The 19,688-nt window shown below is 44.5% G+C and overlaps 1 protein-coding gene across 1 annotated transcript in view; it reads left to right on the top strand.

Moving 5' to 3' along the window:
- lrpprc (leucine-rich pentatricopeptide repeat containing) overlaps positions 1-19,688 on the top strand; it is a 49,998-nt gene that overhangs the window by 12,734 nt on the left and 17,576 nt on the right. The window contains exons 15-25 of the mRNA XM_084021995.1: positions 1,119-1,146; positions 1,661-1,718; positions 2,758-2,864; positions 3,569-3,646; positions 3,886-3,957; positions 4,140-4,253; positions 4,363-4,493; positions 4,784-4,869; positions 10,260-10,467; positions 14,826-14,950; positions 16,914-17,020. Coding sequence (XP_083878121.1) covers positions 1,119-1,146; positions 1,661-1,718; positions 2,758-2,864; positions 3,569-3,646; positions 3,886-3,957; positions 4,140-4,253; positions 4,363-4,493; positions 4,784-4,869; positions 10,260-10,467; positions 14,826-14,950; positions 16,914-17,020 — 1,114 coding nt within the window. The remainder of the gene's footprint in view (positions 1-1,118; positions 1,147-1,660; positions 1,719-2,757; positions 2,865-3,568; positions 3,647-3,885; positions 3,958-4,139; positions 4,254-4,362; positions 4,494-4,783; positions 4,870-10,259; positions 10,468-14,825; positions 14,951-16,913; positions 17,021-19,688) is intronic.

The following is a 19,688-nucleotide window of genomic DNA, read 5'->3' as shown; positions in this document are numbered from 1 at the left end:
TGCGAGCGCTGCGTCGTTGCAAAGCGGGGCCTGCCCCTGTCAAAGACAAGGTCAGGGGATAATTTAATCATTAAAGACCTCTTCTCTCTTCTCCTCTCATCTCCCCCGCTCTCCTCCTCTCCACACCAACTAGCTGACAACACCAGAAATGTCACACGTTGTCATCATTTAGTGTGTGTGTGTGTGTGTGTGTGTGTCTTTTGTGGTTTCCCAGGCTTTTGTACTGCCGTCTCTCCTCTCTTGTACTGTGGGATTGAGGGTGTCAAACTGAAAAATCTGCTGCTCTTTCTTGCCATATTTTATTGTACTACACTGTCAATTCAGTAGCTATGGCAAAATAACAGTGTCAGAATTATGGTGACTTCAAATCAAATCCTATGTGCTGTTAGAAAATGACTTAAGTTATTTAAACTAAACTGTTTCCAGTGTTTTTTGTAGTGTTTTTGTATCCAAATGAGAAAAATCATATTGAAGTGCATAAATTAGATATTTTTAAAACTCTCAACACACACACACACACACACACACACACACACACACACACACACACACACACACACACACCAAATGATGCTCATTATTATTCTGGAACAAGTCAAGTTATAGTAACATGTACATGTATCACTGTTTCTGTTTCTACAATGTTCTTCTTTATTTTTTGTACTAACCGTGTGGGATCAATGAGCAAGACTTAAATTGAGTTGACTATAGGCAATATTTGACTGAATGTTAACCCCTTAATTCAACAACAGTACAACGTTCCCTGCCTGTACAAGCAGAAATTGTAAGGAGAGCTTAGTCGATAGACGTTTTCTTAATGAGTTTCAACTTTAGAATGATCAATCATGGTGGAAAATGGCAGCAAAAGAGAGTTTGGAAAGGTTTAAAAAATGGTGTAAAAAGACATGAAAGTGGAGCATAAATTCATGTTTAGTTTGTGTTTTAAAGAGATATATTTTCAGAAATGTAGATGTCTTTTTTTTGTTTTGTGACCCAAAGCAAGCAAAACCTCACTTCTGAGGCAATGGCACATTAACCGGGACACCTAGTATTCTTGTTGACACTGGTGGTGCGTGACCACTGTGTGCTCATGTCTTGTCCTCTACTGCCCCCTGCAGGTCATCTGATGTGGAGAGCATGGTGAAGGTAAGACCATGAGCATGTACGTTTTGTTGGAGACTCATATACCAGAAACGGGATTTTAATAATTGTGTAGAAAATGATGCAGAAAAAGAGCCGAAACACATATTAAAAAATATAATTTTATAAAAACAATAATTTAAGTCAAAACAAAACTATTTTATAAACTAAAACTATATTAATACACAATATGACAAATATAAATAAAGACATTTTTAGGATGGCTATTCAGTTGAATCAAAAATACCTTATTCGTCCCTGAAGGTTCAGTTTTAGGCAAGATAGTTTCAAAACAAAAATTAATTCACACACATATGGATCTCTGAAAATGTAAACTACATGTTTTGGTGGTATAAGTATTAATTAAAAAAATAGAAATGTTCAGGATTGGATTGCTATCGCCACTTTATCGTCTAACCCTGATGTTGTTCTTACTACCTTTCTCTCTAATGTGCATTTAAAAGTAAAATTCTTGTTCCACTATGTGTGTGTTTGTATCATATTTGTGTTATTTTCCCAGATTACTGAGCTCTTGTACAAAGACGAGCGCTTCTCCAGAGGAAATTCCACGACATCCGGTAAGGGAAACATTTCTTACATGCTGTTCTGATCGGCAAGTCAAGACATTCACATCTGAGAGTGTCCTTGTCCGAAAAACGTGTGCATTTGGGTGAAAAAGTGACAGCAGGGAGGACGTGTGTGTCTGTATCATGTATCAGTATTCCAACTTGTAGACTGCAGTCCCCGTCTCAGTCAGCTTCCAACTATAATTCAGATGGCTGTGTGTGTGTGTATTTGCGTGTGTGCAGTCTGACTTCTGTGTTCAGTCTCAGTAGCAGAATACTGCTGAGCGGCCCACTTCTTGTCATGAAGCCTGTGTGATTTTACGTCCAGGTGTGTGTGTGTGTGTGTGTGTGTGTGTGTGTGTGTGTGTGTGTGTGTGTGTGTGTGTGTGTGTGTGTGTGTGTGTGTGTGTGTGTGTGTGTGTGTGTGTGTGTGTGTGTGTGTGTGTGTGTGTGTGTGTGTGTGTGTGTGTGTGTGTGTGTGTGTGAGAGACAGACCTGCTCTCTCCGTCTGAGGAAATAGAGCCTGGCTGCTGACACAGCGCTGAGTAGTTAAAAGTGGTTGTGTGTGAGTGTGTCACCGCTGAGCAGCGTCCCTGGTCTGGCTGCGTGCGTGCATGCGTGTGCACGTGGAGCGTTAATGTCGCTCCGTGTCATCGTGCGTGTCACGGAGAGTCCCCAGCGCTCAAACTGGTGTTTGGGCTGGTGGGAGCGATGGAGACTGTTATCCATGTCACATCCCATTAGACAACATCTGTGTGTGTGTGTGTGTGTGTACGTGTGTGTGTATGTGTGTGTGCATGTCGAAGTAGGGGGAAGCTGTCACTACCAGCCATCGCGCGTTCAGTCACACTCCAGCCCAAAAGCAGCCTCTGTCAGCAGAAAGGAATCAAGCACACACTCTGCAGAGGTTACAGAAAAATAGTATAAATGCACAAAGGATGCAGTGACTGACATGGTAGCAAATTAAATGTATTCCCAAGACAACTACTCACTGTGTGTGTGTGCGTGTGTGTGTGTGTGTGTGTGTGTGTGTGTGTGTGGTCCTCTCCAGAAGCGACAGCCTTCTTTTTGTACAACGTGATCGACAGCATGCCAGAGGGGGAGGTGCAGGCCCAGGAAGACAAACTGCGGAAATTCTTCAATCAACTACGCACACAGGTACAAAAATCCACACCGACGCGAGGTTACCGAAAACGAACACGCATTTATACACTATTATACGACATCTCCACTTCATTCACAACCATGCCGCTTTAAAGGAGCTTACACACTCTAATCTGAGATGATTTGCAGTGTGTAATCAGACTCGGATTATTCACAACACACATCATTCTGGTGTGTGTGTGTGTGTGTGTGTGTGTGTGTGTGTGTGTGTGTGTGTGTGTGTGTGTGTGTGTGTGTGTGTGTGTGTGTGTGTGTGTGTGTGTGTGTGTGTGTGTGTGTGTGTGTGTGTGTGTGTGTGTGTGTGTGTGTGTGTGTGTGTGTGTGTGTGTGTGCGCGCGACGTAAAAAGACAACAATTTACATTCAAGTTACATGATGGTCACTGGGAATCATAACTTAGTCAAATAAACCTAAACATTTTACTGTTTAAATGAAACTTAGCTCCTGGTAAATGTTGGTCATTATTGTGTTCCCTAATTGAAAGGTCAATATTTCCAACAGCACCTGAATGCAGCTTTACTTTCAAAAATAATTTTCCTACTAATTCAGACACAAGATGTGTGTGCCAGCTTTTCACTGAAGCTATTATACTCAAGTTAAATAGTTCTTACCATATTAAAACCTTAATTCAAACGTTCTGCTACTGTTCTGATTAAATGAATGCTTTGATGCAGTGATTGCTTCCTTATTGCTCTGCAGAACATCACCATTTCAGGAAACATCTACAGAGGCATCAGGAACCTTCTGGAGTCTTACCACGTTCCAGAGCTCATCAAGGTACCGACCATAATCCAAGATATAATTCCCATTTTACACAGTGCGGTAACACCTAATATCAGATCATTTAGAGCCACTCGAGAAAAGCACCAGTAGAGACGACAAACAGCCAAATGCACAATATGATGATGTGTTTGTAATCCTTATGTTTTCTGTACTGTTATATATATATATTGCCCTAATAATGTAGATGTCAAATGTTAACTGTGTGTGTGTGTCTGTGTGTATGTGTGTGTCAGGATGTGGTTGCTTTGGTGGACCCCAAAGACAGTGTGTCCAATGGCTCCGTGCCAGCTGGTCCCCGTTTCACTGTAAGTAAGACAAAATGGTGCAAAACTGTTCAAAATGCTATGAAATGCATGAATAGAACGCCACAGCTTGCCTCACCGTTTCCTTATTAATGTGCATCCTTTTTTCTGAAAATGTATATTTAATCTGTCCTTTCTGGAGATGAGTGTTGATGTTCATGTGTTTGACTCCTCTCCGTCTCCAGAGTATTGAGGGTAAGCTGTTGACACTTGAGAACAAACTGGTTGAACTGAAAGCAGAGAACAAACCATTAGCCGCCATTCTCAAACAAGTCATCCAGACTCTCTGTGCCGAGGAGGTAGGATTTGATTGGATGTCTCCGTTTTACAAAACCTTTTTTTACTTCTTAAAATTAGTTGCGCCATCTGTGTTTAGTCCTGAGTTTTTTTTTTTTTTTTTCTGATCAGAACCTGCAGCGCGCCCTTGAGCTGAAGCAGCAGCACGAGGAGGAGATGACAGTCGGTGGCTACGCCACCCTCATCAACCTGTGCTGTCGCCACGACAATATGGAGGAGGCGCTCAACCTGAAGAGGGAAATGTGAGTGAAGCGGGACACACACAAATACTACACGCACACACACAAGGTAGCATTAAAGTTTAACTTGAGTGGTATTAGGGGAGACATTAATGTAGGGTCCGGCCGCTCTGTTGACTGGCTGAAAACCACAGGAAACTCTCCCTTCCTCCCTTGTTCCGTTCTCTTCACTCACCACCTCATCAGACTGACTTCCAGCAGGAGAGTGTACAGCACATGAGTTGCATTACTGTAAGTGGAATACATTAATCGAGTCTGTGTCTGACCCACTCTTGTCTCTTTTTGTTTTTTAGGAGTCGTAAGGACTCGTCAATAGTGCTGGATGCCAGTAAATACATCGCACTGGTCAAGACCCTCTCCAAGAACGACAAAGTGGAGGGTGAGTTTTAAATGAGTCATTCAGCCTCTTAAGTGTCAGTTAATAAAAATAAAAGAAGTTCTCAGAGCCAAGGTAACTTCTTCAAACTGCCTGTTGTGTCCAAAACCAAAAGAGGGATTTAAACAGTTGATTGATTAACAAACTAGTATTTAACCTTGTGTTGATTGATCAGCTGGTTAGTTGACTAATCCCACCAGCACTTAGTTCCTCACTACCTTTACCTGACAGTAAACCAGATCAAAGTAGATCAAGGTTGAACCTAAAAAGGCCTACAGATGTAAATGTCTGTGTGTGTGTGTGTGTGTGTGTGTGTCATCAACTCTGTCACAATCCATCCTTCCCTCAAACCGCATTAGCCGGCCATTTCCAGAATGCTACGGTGGGTTTCCTTCAGCCCATCGAAGACCCAATTACCATCAGTTTTGCTGCGCTGCTTTTTGCACACAATGACAGGCAAAATGTTTCCCTCGTCCGTCCTCGCCTCGCCTCCCCCTCCCCTCTCTCCGTCTTCGTCTCTGTCTCTCTATCTGACCCTCTCTCCCCCGCTCCGTCTCACAGCGTGTCATTCTCTCATTCTCCCCTCGCCGACATCCGCATCAGTGAGAAATGAGAGAGGGGGAAAATTACAGGACTGTGTGTATTTTTCCAGAATTATTGAAATCCGCCTTGATGCTAATGGCAGATCATGTCCGTCCAAGTGCTTGAGAATTTGACACACACACACAGACACAGCGTTGCGTAAATTTGCATGTGAATTCAAGCAGAAGGCATTTGGTGGGCACGACGGTTGGTTTGTGTGTGTCGGGGTGTGTATAGGCAGCGCTAACGCATTTGCCATTAGCCAGAGTGTGCATATGGAGGGGACGCTTGTCAGCCACATTAGCACACATGGCTAACCTTGATGTTAGCCTGTCCCCACCCAGATGCTGGTCCGCCTGGCTCCTTGCATACAGCAGGCCCGGCTGAAGATCATGTCTCCTGGCATCTCGCTTTGTTTTCTCAACCTCTCTAATGGCTGTGTTGTTTTTGCCCTTGGTTCAAAGCCAGGCAACTTTATATTAACCTCACATTCAGGCTTTTATCCTTATGCCACCTTCCTGCCACCATCGTGCAAACCTCTCCTGCTCACTCCTCATCTACGTCATGGTCCTTTTTAATCTTCACATCTGTCCATACATCTATCCAAACTTCCCCCTCTCTTTTTTTGCATTTTTTCCTTGTTTTTGCAAAAACAATAGCAACACTGTTTATCCAGCAATTTTCACAAAATACATAGAACTTAAATCTTCCATATAAGCCTTAAATGCAAAACAAAGACAAAAACAGTGAACCCATTTATAGACACATACATTCATACAGTACCTAAACATGGATGCTTCATCATTTGTGTCACTGTCCAACATCCAACAACAACACAAGCACAGTACAAAACCATGAATCCAACTAATATCAAATACCCCTCAAAATCTTAATATGTACCTGAATTGCTGATCTCATCTCAAGCCCCCTTAAACTGTATGAATCCAACATAATTTATCCAAGTTATTGCTTCCATCCATACAAAAGATAATCAATATAACGATAAACTTGTTTCAGTATTACTGTGAATAGTTTTCTCATTATATACTACCCCAAATGATATGGCAACCACTCAACCAATATACTTGAAACCCTCTGAATTAAACGTAACAATTTCCAAGAAAGTAACGTAAAGAATCATGCAAAAATAATCTCTCTCAATCAATTATCACACACCGTCTGCCTGTATTTTCTCTTTGTTTCGGTTTACTTTGCTGTGTTCGGGACTCTTTTGGGCATCAGCAAACAGCATTTGGACGCCACGTTGGGAGCCCATTCTCATTCCCATATCAGACACTGCAGCTTTGTCGCTCACAGACCTCCCAAGCCAACACAGACGCAGCAGGTTGGAGGATGCCTTCAGAATCTGGCAACTTCCCAAAGTTTTGCGATTTGTGGATCGCTCTCTTCCGGTTGACGTTGAAATTCTAACAACCAGCAATGCGACTACATATTTTGAACCAGTGCCATAAACCTAACTGTGTGAGATTACATCATTCCTAAAAAATAAATTGAATAACTACAATGTTTAGGGCAGCAGAAAAGAAATTGCCTCAAATCTTTGAAATGGGGAAACTAAAAACACACAAAATAAAAGCTGTTCCTTAAAATGTAGGAATGACTGCTTGGCGGAGGCACATAACCACTAGGTGGTACTTCTAGTTTGAGCTATCTTTGGTTTTAGATATTTTCCAACTTAGTCACTTCTTTTGTGCATCCCGTACCAGAATGAGTGCACCCTGTTCATCCTGCAGCCCAGTGAACATGCCATACATGGGCCTTAACACCACCTTCACCTCCTGCTACCTTTGCTTCTCTCCCTCCCATTTTTTTTCATTTAAATATACCCCTCCTCTGTCATTAAGTGTCTCTTTGACCTGCCCTTGCCCCTCTCCCTCCATCTGTCCAGCCTCCCACTTTGATAAACACAACTTGTTCTGGCTTTAGGTGGTCCCAGACTCGTTTTCAGCGATGTGTGTCACTAGCAGTCAAGTCATGCAGCATTAGATGAACCATTGGGCTGTGTGATGTTTGTTTACCTGGCCTGTCTGCCTCCCCGTGTGTGTGTGTGTGTGTGTGTGTGTGTGTGTGTGTGTGTGTGTGTGTGTGTGTGTGTGTGTGTGTGTGTGTGTGTGTGTGTGTGTGTGTGTGTGTGTGTGTGTGTGTGTGTGTGTGTGTGTGTGTGTGTGTGTGTGTGTGTGTGTGTGTGTGTGTGTGTCTGGCTCGCTTTGCTGGTCACGATGCTCGGCTGAGCTGATGGATATGCATACTGGCTAAACGGATGGATAAAGGGAGAGATGGAGATGGAGGGGGAGGGGGGGTTGGATGTGGGACGGAGGGATGTTAGCTGGTGTAGCTCCATTTGGGCAGATCAACTCCAAGCCATTGGTCTCGGTGATTAACGGGTCTGTCAGAAAGTGTTTGAGAGAGGTATGGATAGAATGAGGGAGGAAGGGAGACATGGAGAGAGACATGGAGTCAGAGAGCGAGAATAAGTTGCACAGGAAGCTGATAAACAGCACAGACTTGACAGCAGGTCTGGTCGTTATTGGGCCGGTGTAGAATGTTGATACCTGCATCTGGAGTCAGATTGATTTCCATTGTACTTAGACGTAGTTTGGTAGCTTTTCTTTAAAAGTTACCGGAGATACTTTTGTCATCACTTTAGTTTGCCCATCTCTCTTCTCTGTTTACACTATTGGCTGAAATATAAGTGGGCCTCAGTCATTAGACAACCACTCTGTAATAGCACCTGATAAGAGCTTTGGTGACAGGTATTACACTTGTTTTCCAGTCACATCGAGTAGAGACTGTTTTGCCCCCTCCGCCCAAAGAGGTTTTAGCTAGTGCCAAAGAAAAATCACCTGTGCCCCAATGATGAGAAGTTAGAATAGGGTAATTCTAATCCTCTCCAAATGTAATAGCTATAATATAAACCAGCACATGAGCCACAGTGTTCTGAATAGACACACTAAATTACAAACACTTTCAGTTTGCATTTTAGAACATAAAAAACTGCAAGCTTCTCTGTCCAGCCCTCGACTAGGCGGGCATGATGGGAAATGTCGGCCGTTCCTATCGCTGCAATACTAAGCTCTGGCAGATTGTGCATCACAGCCGTGGATGGATAACTGAACAGGCCTACTGGACATAGTCCAAGGGCCCAAAGTGTCAAGGACAAAATCTCACACAAAGAGTCTACATAGGCCAAACTAGTATGTGTTTTGTGTTAAAACGAAATACTAAAGGAAAAAGGTGCTTTTTCCGTCTTCCAGTTTGGACACTGTTTTAATTTCTGCAGTGCAGTGTTTTTTGTTTCGCTTTTTTCTTTTACGCCACCGCTTTGTCCATGATACACCTCGAGGCAAACTTATTTCCTCTTATGGAATATGTGGACTGGATATGCTAATTGGACACGTGTCATTAATCGAGCGGTTATTTTTTGTACGCACTTGACTTATTGTAAGTAAGGACATTTTGACGAACATATTACGGAATATGAAGCCCATTGTCCTCCCCCCTATTTAGCAGTGTCTCCTCCGTTGCCAGTGACCCCTGCTCCAACCCTCCTCCCTCTATTTCCCCCCTGTCCTATTAAATATTTGACAGCCTTTGGTTCCCATCGCCACAACAACTGGCAAAGAGAGGTGGAGAGATGGAGAGACAGACTGAAATTAGGATGCCAAAGCACTCAGCAGTGGCCCTGTCCCTGTGTGTGTGTGTGTGTGTGTGTGTGTGTGTGTGTGTGTGTGTGTGTGTGTGTGTGTGTGTGTGTGTGTGTGTGTGTGTGTGTGTGTGTGTGTGTGTGTGTGTGTGTGTGTGTGTGTGTGTGTGTGTGTGTGTGTGTGTGTGTGTGTGTGTGTGTAAGGGGGTTTTGTTAAGTATTGCTTGCTATGTAGGTGTTAGAAGCATTAGACCCATATTTGTTCACTTTAACTTTAATGCTTTTCCACGTTTGTGTCTGTATTTTTCACAACGTTAGGAGATTTTTGTTGGGTGGATTTTTATCAAGGTGCCCATATTTCAGTTGGAGGACCGGCTTAATACACATTATTCAAATATATTCTGTGTGTCTGCATCTCTCCATCTCCTCCCCTCCTCTTGGTCATTCTGTATAGATTAGTATCTGTGGTGGAGAGCGGCTGTATCGCTGTCAGCCCATTAGCAGCTGTCTAAATAGACAGTAAACACATCTTAATTACCTTACGCTGATACACCACATATACATACATACACACATGCTCCCTTTCCACCATTTAGCCCCTAGTGTTAGCCAGATGGGCGGCGTGGCCCGGTAAAAAGCCCTCCATTACTGGATGGACTTGACCAAGCTGATCCACCCCTCAGCCCGCTTACCGAGGTCTCTCCGGGGCCACGGTGGGCCCTCGTTGCCACATACCTATAATTTAGCCCCCTAAATGCTTTCCGCATGGCCACGGCAAAAAGCCGGCCTCCATTGTAGGGGTCCGGTAATTGTAGTCTCATTTAGAAAGCCGCAAGCAGCAATTAGCGCAGAGTTGGCATTATACGGGGTTGGATTTGCATCCCTGCTGGGCACAAAATGCTGTTTTAATATGGGTTTGTTTTCCCCACATGGAATTAGCTAAAGGGGCCTTTTATCATATTCAAACACCCTAGTCTTCTCCCAACCAAGCACCTCTCACTTTCAGCCCCCTCATCTCGCTGCATAATCTCTTTTTCCTCGTCTGTTATTCTTTTCATTCGTCCTGTCATATTTAGCTCTAAATCACTCTCACCATCACTTCTTCCCTTTAATGATGTCTGTCTTCTTCCGTTTTCCTCCGTCACAGAGGCGGTCGACATCCTGAAGGAGATGAAAGAGAAGGAGGTGGTGATGAATGACACACACGTCACTATGCTCTTTCACACACTCAACGCCGTGGTGGCCAAGGGTGGTGCCTCCACCGTCCGACGCCTGCAGGACACCATCTTCACCCTGGGACTAGCCAAGCCCACCGCCAATCTCTGCTCGCCCCTGATTACTGCCTACCTGGACAGGTGAACAAAACTCTCAATGTGTTGCACAGATTCTCACACACACACACAACCGGCTCACTTTTGTTTTCTGATTTGTGTCATCATCTGCCAAATCCAGTTGCCGTTGCGTGGGTGTGGGCGTGTGCGCGTGTGTGTGTGTGTGTGTGTGTGTGTGTCTGTCAATGAGTCCCTCATCCCTCCCTATGATCATAGCTGAGGTTGCATTCTGGGTCAGCGATTCAGACAGAGAGAGGATGTGGAAATTGCTTGTGTGTGTGTGTGTGTGTGTGTGTGTGTGGGGTTAGAGCCAGATTTTGTTTGTTCGAGGATTCGCCAGCTGCAAACTCTCCCATGAGCCCCCACCCCTGGTCTTCTGAAACACCCACTGCTCTACTCCGAGGTGTAAGTGCGTGCGTCTGTGTGTTGAGAGATGGCCATCGATGCCTCTTCCCATAATGCAAATATGCAAATCAACACCAAACACTGGCTGTTGGGTCACTGGTATTGCCCCACCCATCAACTCTATTCCGTGTGTGTGTGTGTGTGTCTGTGTGTGTGTGTGTGTGTGTGTGTTCTATTTGTCAGAGCAGCTTTTAAGTAGATCAACTCATTAGCATGTTAATTATGTACAGAGCACTAATTGCTGGATTTACCACAGCCACGCAGTGCGCCGTTAGCGGCCCGTGCCACTACACACTCCCGCCTTGCACACGCTTTCATACACACCGTTTACCTCTAGTGTACATGCTGCGCTAGAGATAGACCTTTTTGCACACGAAGCTCGGGCACACACACATGCTCCGACGCTCGCACACATCGGCGCTCCCCCGCCGCTGTTTGTTTTGCTATAAGTCTGGTCTCTGGCACCAACAGAGTTTCCAGGTTCACTCGTTAATCACTGCCTCTGTGAGATTAGCGGGGCTAATTTACTCCTGGGTCATCAACAGCAGCCAAAACACACACACACACACACACACACACACACACACACACACACACACACACACACACACACACACACAGCAGCTTACCGCCGCCCTGTTCATAAATCAAGTGCCAGTTGTACTTCCTCCAAATGATACTGCAGCGAACACACACTAATGAACACAAGTGAACAAGCTAACTGCTGGTATTTTAGCTGGCTGGTTGTCGAGGCTTGGAAACTGTCAACAAATTAAAGGAACCTGAGCGTAGGGTTGATTGTTTGGAGGGTGTGTAGCTTCTTTCAACAGCGGCAACACATTTCCTCTCATTCCTCAATCTCCCGAGTGGCCTAACTCTACTCTCAAACGTCGGTTTCAGGTCCTGAATAGTTTTTGAAAATGCTTCGGTGAATAACAGCGAGTTCATAAATGTACCTTTCTGTCCAAAAAAAAGTGTTGTGTTGTAACTACAGCTTTGCTTTTCATTGGCATCAATGACAAGACACGGCCTGCAATAAGCATTGTGTAAATCCAAGCATTGTGTAAACCCATAGCATAAAAAAAGAGGCTTAAGAAGTCTTTTGGAATGTAAAATAGATTTCACGTGTAGTTCCAGCAGTGGTTCAGCCAAACCTCAGGGCAAGTTTACCACGTCACTTGACTTTTGTGCTCCAGTTAAATCCATCCCCCTGCTCTTTTACTGTTTAAAAAAAAAAAAAAATCTTTTATCTTCTGTTCATCTCCACCTCTTCATTCCGTCAGTCAGGGGACAAACAGACAGTCGGGAGGAGGAGGGACGGAGGGAAGCGATAAAAGAGGACAAAGCAGGCATCACTCCCGCCTGCACCCATCTCATTGCTGCGTCAGTGCTAATGACTTAATGAACACTTCTCCGGCAGATTAGCCCTTGACAAGCCATCATATGTGCCGCCCTGTTAGCCTTCATGCCTGTCCGCTCAGTTTGTTGTGCGCTAACCTGGAACTACCCCAGATTGCCACATCCTTATGGAAGTGATTAGAGGCGGGAAACGCTGGGAGATGAGCGGCTTGGAGGGGAAAATAGCTTTTCTTTTCAGTTATCTTATTTGTTGTGTACATGGGATTTTAGTGAGGCCTCAAACGGGAGCAGAGCATCCCATCGGTCATGAGCAAAGAAAAATAAAAGTAAATAATAGAAAGATGGACGAACAAGGAAGAGAAAGGAGGGATTACCTCCAGCACCGCCCTGCTCTGTTATCTATTAGACTTGTGGCTGTAATGCTGCTCTAATTATCTGCTAAATGTGTGAATACTGTAGACGAGCGTTAGCTACTGTTGCGATTCCAACATGCATTATGAAGCTTTAACACCTTTACATGCACACACAGAGACGGTGTAGGTTTTGGGTAACTGGATCATGTGATCATTCACCTGTGTACTGACACAAACATTAGTAAGTGCCATTCTTAAACACGTGTAACAGCGGGCGAGTGGTGTCATGATCGCAGTGTCATTTGCGTTTAGAGACACAGACACCTTGTCCTCCCCCTCGCAAGGACAGTGGCTTGATAACAGGCCTGCCGATCTCCTCCGAACAAAAGAGGGGGGACGGAGAGGGAGAGGAATTGTGAGGGGGGTGGTGGTGGGGGGGGGATGAGGCAAAATGAGCTTCCTTGTCTAATCCTTCAAGTTTCCATTGAGCAAAGCGCTCAGTTTTTTTCCTCTTTTTTTCAGAGCTTAATTGGCTGGAAAGTGGCTGACATGCAAAGTTGAGGACATTAACAGGGCTGTGCGCCACAGTAAATGGCAACGCAAAGTGACAGTTAAATTGTACCTAGGGGAAATTATCCATCTTTCGACATCCTTAGCTCTTTTTTGGGGTGGATCGGTGGGCTGAGAGAGGGGGAGAGGGGGGGGAAAGCAGAGGGGGTGTAATTGCATTTTTTTTTTTTTTTTTTTTTTCAAGAGTGATGGGATGTTTTTTTTTAAGAATTCTCAATCGGATGGAGGGATTATAAGTAGATGCGTGTGGAGGAGCACGGTGCAGGAAAGAATAAGGTTGACAGATAGACGAGTTTAATAAAATAAACCAACATGACTCGGCTGTAACAGGTAGAGTGCACGAAACTCAGATGACATAAAATATGAACCAGATTTTATACATTTCTTGTCCTTGTCTCATTTTTGCTCCCAAAAATGAGACAGCCCCCCCTCGTCTCATTCGACGTCCAGATTTCCCCCCCATTTTCAAATGTCTCTTAGTCTCTCTTCTGATTTGTTCAATCAGACTGTTGTGCGGTTGAACAGCCTCTTGACTGAGGCTGCCGAATAATGTTGTCCCTCTTCATTTCAATTAGCAGACCTCTTTACCTTCTAACCCGAATCACTCCGTTCCTCCCCCCTCCATGGCTCTGCCTCACACAAGCCGAACTCAAGGTCACACCATTTCCTGTTTACCCCCCCCCCCCCGGGTTGTTGGTCTTTTTGGGCATATTTCTCTTACCCACTTGTCTAATTGATTAGAGGAGAAAACACTTCAGAAATTATACCTGTTCCCTCTCAATATCGGCCTCCCTCACACTCTGTCCACCTGTCTATTTCCCATTCACTTACTCTGCCCCCTACCTCCCCCATAGGTACCCTATCTGCTTTGACCTCTGTGTGATTGACATGGTAATTACCCAATCAACAGATTGATGGCAGCGCTGTCACAATAGAGGGGATTGAAGCGGTCTCTCTCCCTCCCCCTTCTCTCAGCTTCATGTTCTCTTGCTTCCTTTCACCATCTCCCTCTCTCTACTTTTTTTCTAAGGATAACCTGAGACAAACGCAGTGAGCTGGTGATAGGGGGGCTCTAATGTTGTTGCCATATTCCTGCTAAATTGCTGGGCTGGGAGGGGGAGGTCACCTGATGGGCAGTGAGAGTTGACAGCATGAAATCAAAAGGGAGATTGCGAGGAGAACGGGAGAAGTAAGGAGGAGATTGAGGACCAGGAGGTAAGGGAAATGAGACGAGGAAATGAGGGGAGGTTAAAGAGTGTTGGCGAGGACAAAAGAGGAGAAAGAGGGGAAAGAAGTTGGAAGGCGCCAGAGGAGCAAAGCCGAAAGGGTAAAGATCAGTCCTTTTGTCTGTTGTATTGCGTCTCCTCTAAAAGCCTGTCCAGAGAGACGTTAGCCCCTCGCCAACAGGTGTGTGTAAGTGTGCCTGATTGTGTGAGAATGATGTATCGGGGCCAAAAGGCTTCATCACCTACAGTTGTGCTGTCAGGAATTCAAAGGCCTGTATTGTTGAGGAGGGTCACAGTGCTTGAATGGGAGGTCACAGGGTTAACAGCCCATGATACACTCTATTCTTTACCGACACAATGCTGTAAATGACTGACCACACAGACCTGATATCTAACTATCTTTCCTTCTGTGCATACGTGTGTGTGTGCATACGTGTGTGTGTGCGTGTGTGTGTGTGTGTGTGTGCAGTAAGGACCTGTCCGGAGCTCTAGAAGCAGCACTGGAGTGTCAGAAGCGTTACAACCACCTGCCTCGCATCCATGACATCATCGTTGCCCTAGTGGAGAAAGGAGACACTGAACTGCTGCAGAAAGGTGACACACTTGTACACTCCTCCTTTTGTGACCCTTCACTCTGTTGCGAATAGCAGTTACGTTTGAAAATATTGATTATTAATATGACCGCACAACAACAATCTAAAAATCAATCATAAAAATTGTCGTCGCCGCTCTTCAGCCGCCATGTGCAAACCATGTTCGTCACGTTTCATAAACCACATGATCAATAAAAGGGTCCTGCAAGATCCCTACATTACCCAGATCATTTAATCGAACCATGATTAAGTGTTTTTTGGGGGCAATTTATGCTTTTTCATTCGAAAGCTGAGTAGAGAGATGACAGAAAATGCAGGACAAGGAATGAATGACATGGAACAAATGTCCCTGGTTGGATCTGAATGCCCCGGAGCCATTATTTAAAAAAATATATATTTCCTCTAACTTTTCTTGCTCAACTGTAACCTTCAACTGTTCATTTCTTTGTGTGGGGCAAAGCTCATCCAATGTGCCAGCGTTAGTGTTTGCATAATGCACGCACCCAACCAAGTGCCAACAATTACAAGAGTGTGTAAGAGGACCGGGGAGTGAGACGGGTTCATGCCAGGGCCGCGTTGAAGCACGTCCGATGATCACGTTTTGAACAGTCTCCCTGTATGTCGACAGCAACGCGGTGTAAAAGGTCAAGTTCAATGTGCCTCAGGGACAAGTGGCTCTGGAGTGGGTGAAGGTTGAAACCGCACAGTGGAGCACCTCTCCACCTCCTTATCTCCCCTTTCACCCACTCGCTCATCCACCCTTGCCTCCCATCCTCATCCCACCCCCTGAAAGGTGGAGTCCAGCGCTGCACCCTCTAAAACCAAATTACCTTTGCAATGATTTTCTGACACATTCAAGTCAACCATTGCCAACGAACCACAACTGGATCTTGAAATAACAAATGATTTTTCTGCCTCCCACTTCCTCATGTGAGGCAGAAGAGAGGGATGACTTCTGACAAAAAACCTTGAGTCACATTCGACCTGGAGTACATGTTGAGTGCTGCCGTCCATTAAAACACACGATCAGAAATAAAAGCATAAATGTACTGGAACCATCAAAACGTGCAGATTTCCAGAAGAAGAGTGGCTTTCAGCGATCTAAAACACTCTTGGGTAAAAAAAAAAAAAAAAGATGCCTCGTCAAAAGACCCTGACTCGCATGGCCGACCCTGGTTTAAGTTCAAGCAGCAACAGAAAAATAAAATGGGTTTTTGTGAGGTACTGGCAACCATAGCAACCGTTACTGCTTTGGAACAAGAAGAGGTCATCATACAATGCATGCTTTTAACCTCAAGGTTTCTGTCATGGCCAACAGGAACCTGAGATGTGGAGGAGGAAAACTGCTATCAACGAGCCAATGTGGTTCTGATTTCCACCAAAGCCTCAAACTAGTATTTGCATGCAGGAAAATGCGACTTAAATTTAGGCCAGCTGGTTAGAAACCTGTCTACAAATGTTTGTCTACATTAGATTTAGACTAGGAATTCATTCCTTAATGATTAAAGTTCTTTCTGTTGACTTCTGATGACAGCAAGTAAAGGGAGGGGATTATTATTTCTTCCTCCGCATCACATATGCAGGTCCATTTGGATAACGTACGTGTTTGAATTGTACGTGTGTGTGTGTGTGTGTGTGTGTGTGTGTGTTGGGGGGGTAGTAACCTGTCTTGAAGCTGCTGGACAGAGATAGTACGTAACGCTGAGCAGAGCGCTTTAGCAAGTTTACCATGAGAGCTTAGGCTTTCATTCGGGACCCGTGTGTGTTTGTTTGGGAGCAGACTTGATATGGTTGCTTTGTGCCTGGGACATTGTGCCAAATAATGGAATCCGCAGGAAAAGATGAAGTGTGCGGGGTGTTTGTTCACCTTGCAGGCATTTTTAATTCTCTACCTTTCTCTGCTCTGTTTCCCCGTCTGTCTGTCTGCCTGCCTGTCTGCCTGCTCCTCCTGTCTTTCTCTGCAGCCATGGACTTTGTGAGCCAGGAGCGAGGCGAGATGACCATGTTGTATGATCTGTTTTTCGCATTCCTGCAGACGGGCCGCTACCGTGAGGCTCGAAAGATCATTGAGGTACACACACACACACACACACACACACACACACACACACAAAGGAACTCTGTGAGCCTCTGATACTGCTTCTTCCTGGAACTAGTGTATCCTAGTTTTTGAAAAAGCTCTTTAGTGAAACCATGTAGTTTATCACGGTTCATATAGATGGACGAATAAAAAAAACAGAATGACATCTGTACTACTGTTGTGAGCCAAGTCTTTATTGTTATTGTAGCTATGAATATTTATATCTTTGTCATCTTAAGTCCTGCGATAAGCCCCGTAGATTAGTGGGAGAAAAGGAGAGGGGCAAAGCGGGCAGATAAGAAGCGATTTTCACATGGATAAAAGGAGATGGGCGGTGGGGGGACTGGATAGCGGGACAGAGAGATTGATGAATAAAGGAATAGAGGGATGAGCCTGACATCAGAGGAAAGGGAAACAAGGCCATTATGTTGTCTGATCAGGATGAGAACAAAAAAAAAAAATACCATAACTCCCTCACTCCGACTCTGCGCTCTCTCTCGTGTCCTGGTGTGCACTAAAAGAGGGATTTGTCCCTCTTGAGGATTTTCAAACCCTCTTAAATATTATTGACATGTTGTTATTGTAGCCCCCCTGCTAGATTGTATTGCCGTTATCCTACTTAGAACAGAGAGTCGGCTACATGCCCGTGATGTGTGAGATTGGTGATGCCTTGTAAGTGGACTACGGATGTACACGTGTTCTCGAGGTCTTGATGTAGGCTAGAGAGACCAAAGCTCAGCTGCATCACACCCATCTGTTGGGTTTTAGCTTTTCATGGAGGCACAACTGTCTTATTTTCTCCTCAATAACAGAAAACATGTACGTTTCCCAGAAACACAATCCATTATATGGCTCTTCCTACCTGAGATGGCTTCCTGTAGCCATTTAGTGTCAGAATGTCACAAAATAAAAATGTTTTCCTGATAAATGACTATATATATGGACTAATTTGTATTATTATAATGGTTTAGTCTTTAAAATGTCATACAGTTATTAAAAAAAAAAAAAGTCAAACCTAAAGGTATTCATTATACAATGATGTAAAACATTTCCACATTCAGGATTTTAAAAACTCTGAGGTCACAAGGGTCATTTACTATTTCAAAAAGGTTTGGGCCCCTTTGGTGCTATGGAACAAGACAACATTGTTGTGCTCATCATCTCTTGGATAAAGATTTTGCTAAAAACAACTGCCAGCTGTGACTCAAAATAAGATGGATCAGAAACAAAAACAAAGAGCTGATGAGAATTGCAGTCGGGTGATAATTCATCTTTCCCGTTACACATAGGCCTTTCATCCATCGTTCATCACAATATTGACTAATACAGCTTTGAAGCGTAATCAATTGAGTGGTGCTGACCAACTATGTTCCCTGGAGTTGCCAGTTTGGTGGTTTTACTCTCTTTTGGAGTGTAATCAGAAGCACACACCACCTGTGTAGATGTTCCTGAATAGAAAGTTCCCTTCTGAACTCGAGCTAATTGTGCTTGTATGACGACAGAAATAGTGCCAAAATAAAACAATAGAAATAAATATGCATACACACAGTCAAACACACAAATAATTTTTTTTCCCCCTCCTCTGAGAGCGTCAAGTGGCAGTTCAGAGTGGTGTCTCTCTTTGGGCTGTGTTTGGTATAATTGGCAGCTGATTAATCACAGCTAATTAAATGTAATGATAGAGAAAGGTGGCCAATTTTGTGCTAAATGGTCAAGGTTAGGTAGAGGATTGTCAGGTGGCCAGGCCTATTATTGCGGCACGTGCATGCGCGTGATGGTCAAGGTTAGGTAGTATTGCTAAAGAGTGTTGAGCCATTATGTGTTTTTATGTCAGGGAGAGGGGTTTGGCCGTGTGTGTGTGTGGACTAAGTGGCCCGGTGATTAGTGGAATTAGAACATTAGGAATTGAGATGGAGAGGGTTTTGTTAAGTGGAGGTGAGGCGAGGTCGACTCTATCCGTTTCTTTTTGTGTACAGGCCACACAAGACTCTTAAAGAGGTAATACACTCCGCTGTATGTATGCATGTGTGTGTGTGTGCCTTGATAATCTGACCTGGTTTTTCCGTTATCTCTCTGGGAAAGTGAGAGTGTCTGTGCTTTTGTTTGTTTCTGCTTTGTATTCTTTTGATCCACCCGTGCGTGTGCAAGTCGTGTGCCTTCTTATTTCTGAGGATTTCGTTTTCTGCCCAGATTAGGGAGATTTTGTCCTGACGGATTTAAAGTCCCAAACACATTTTTGTGTGTGTGTGTGTGTGTGTGTGCGAGTAGATGCTCAGAAGGCTGCTTTGAGCCCCACAAGACTTTACCAAGTAAAGGGAATCAGAGACAAAAAAGATGGAGCACTTGCACTGTGGGCCTTAGTCTCTAAGAAGATTACGCAGGCTGAGAGAGAGAGTGTGTGTGCGCGACACATTTTAATTTGTCCCTTTGGCTGGTTGGGTAAGAACATAATGCCTTTGCCTGGGCTGGAAGGAGGGAGGCAGCGGCGGGGGCAAGAGACTGAGTAGGAGCAGGAGAGATTTGGAGGAAAGAGAGAGGGATTGAGAGAAGAGGGGATTGGAAGAGGAAAGGATGACTGCAGCGAGGGATGGTCAGGGAAAGAGATGAAGCCCGTCTTTTCTTGACTTTCCCCGCCATCTCACAGTATGATGGGCTCCCA

The sequence above is a fragment of the Eutrigla gurnardus genome (genome assembly GCF_963514095.1).
Source record: "Eutrigla gurnardus genome assembly, chromosome: 11".
NCBI lineage: Eukaryota > Metazoa > Chordata > Actinopteri > Perciformes > Triglidae > Eutrigla > Eutrigla gurnardus.
This window is presented reverse-complemented; position numbering and strand designations above follow the sequence as displayed.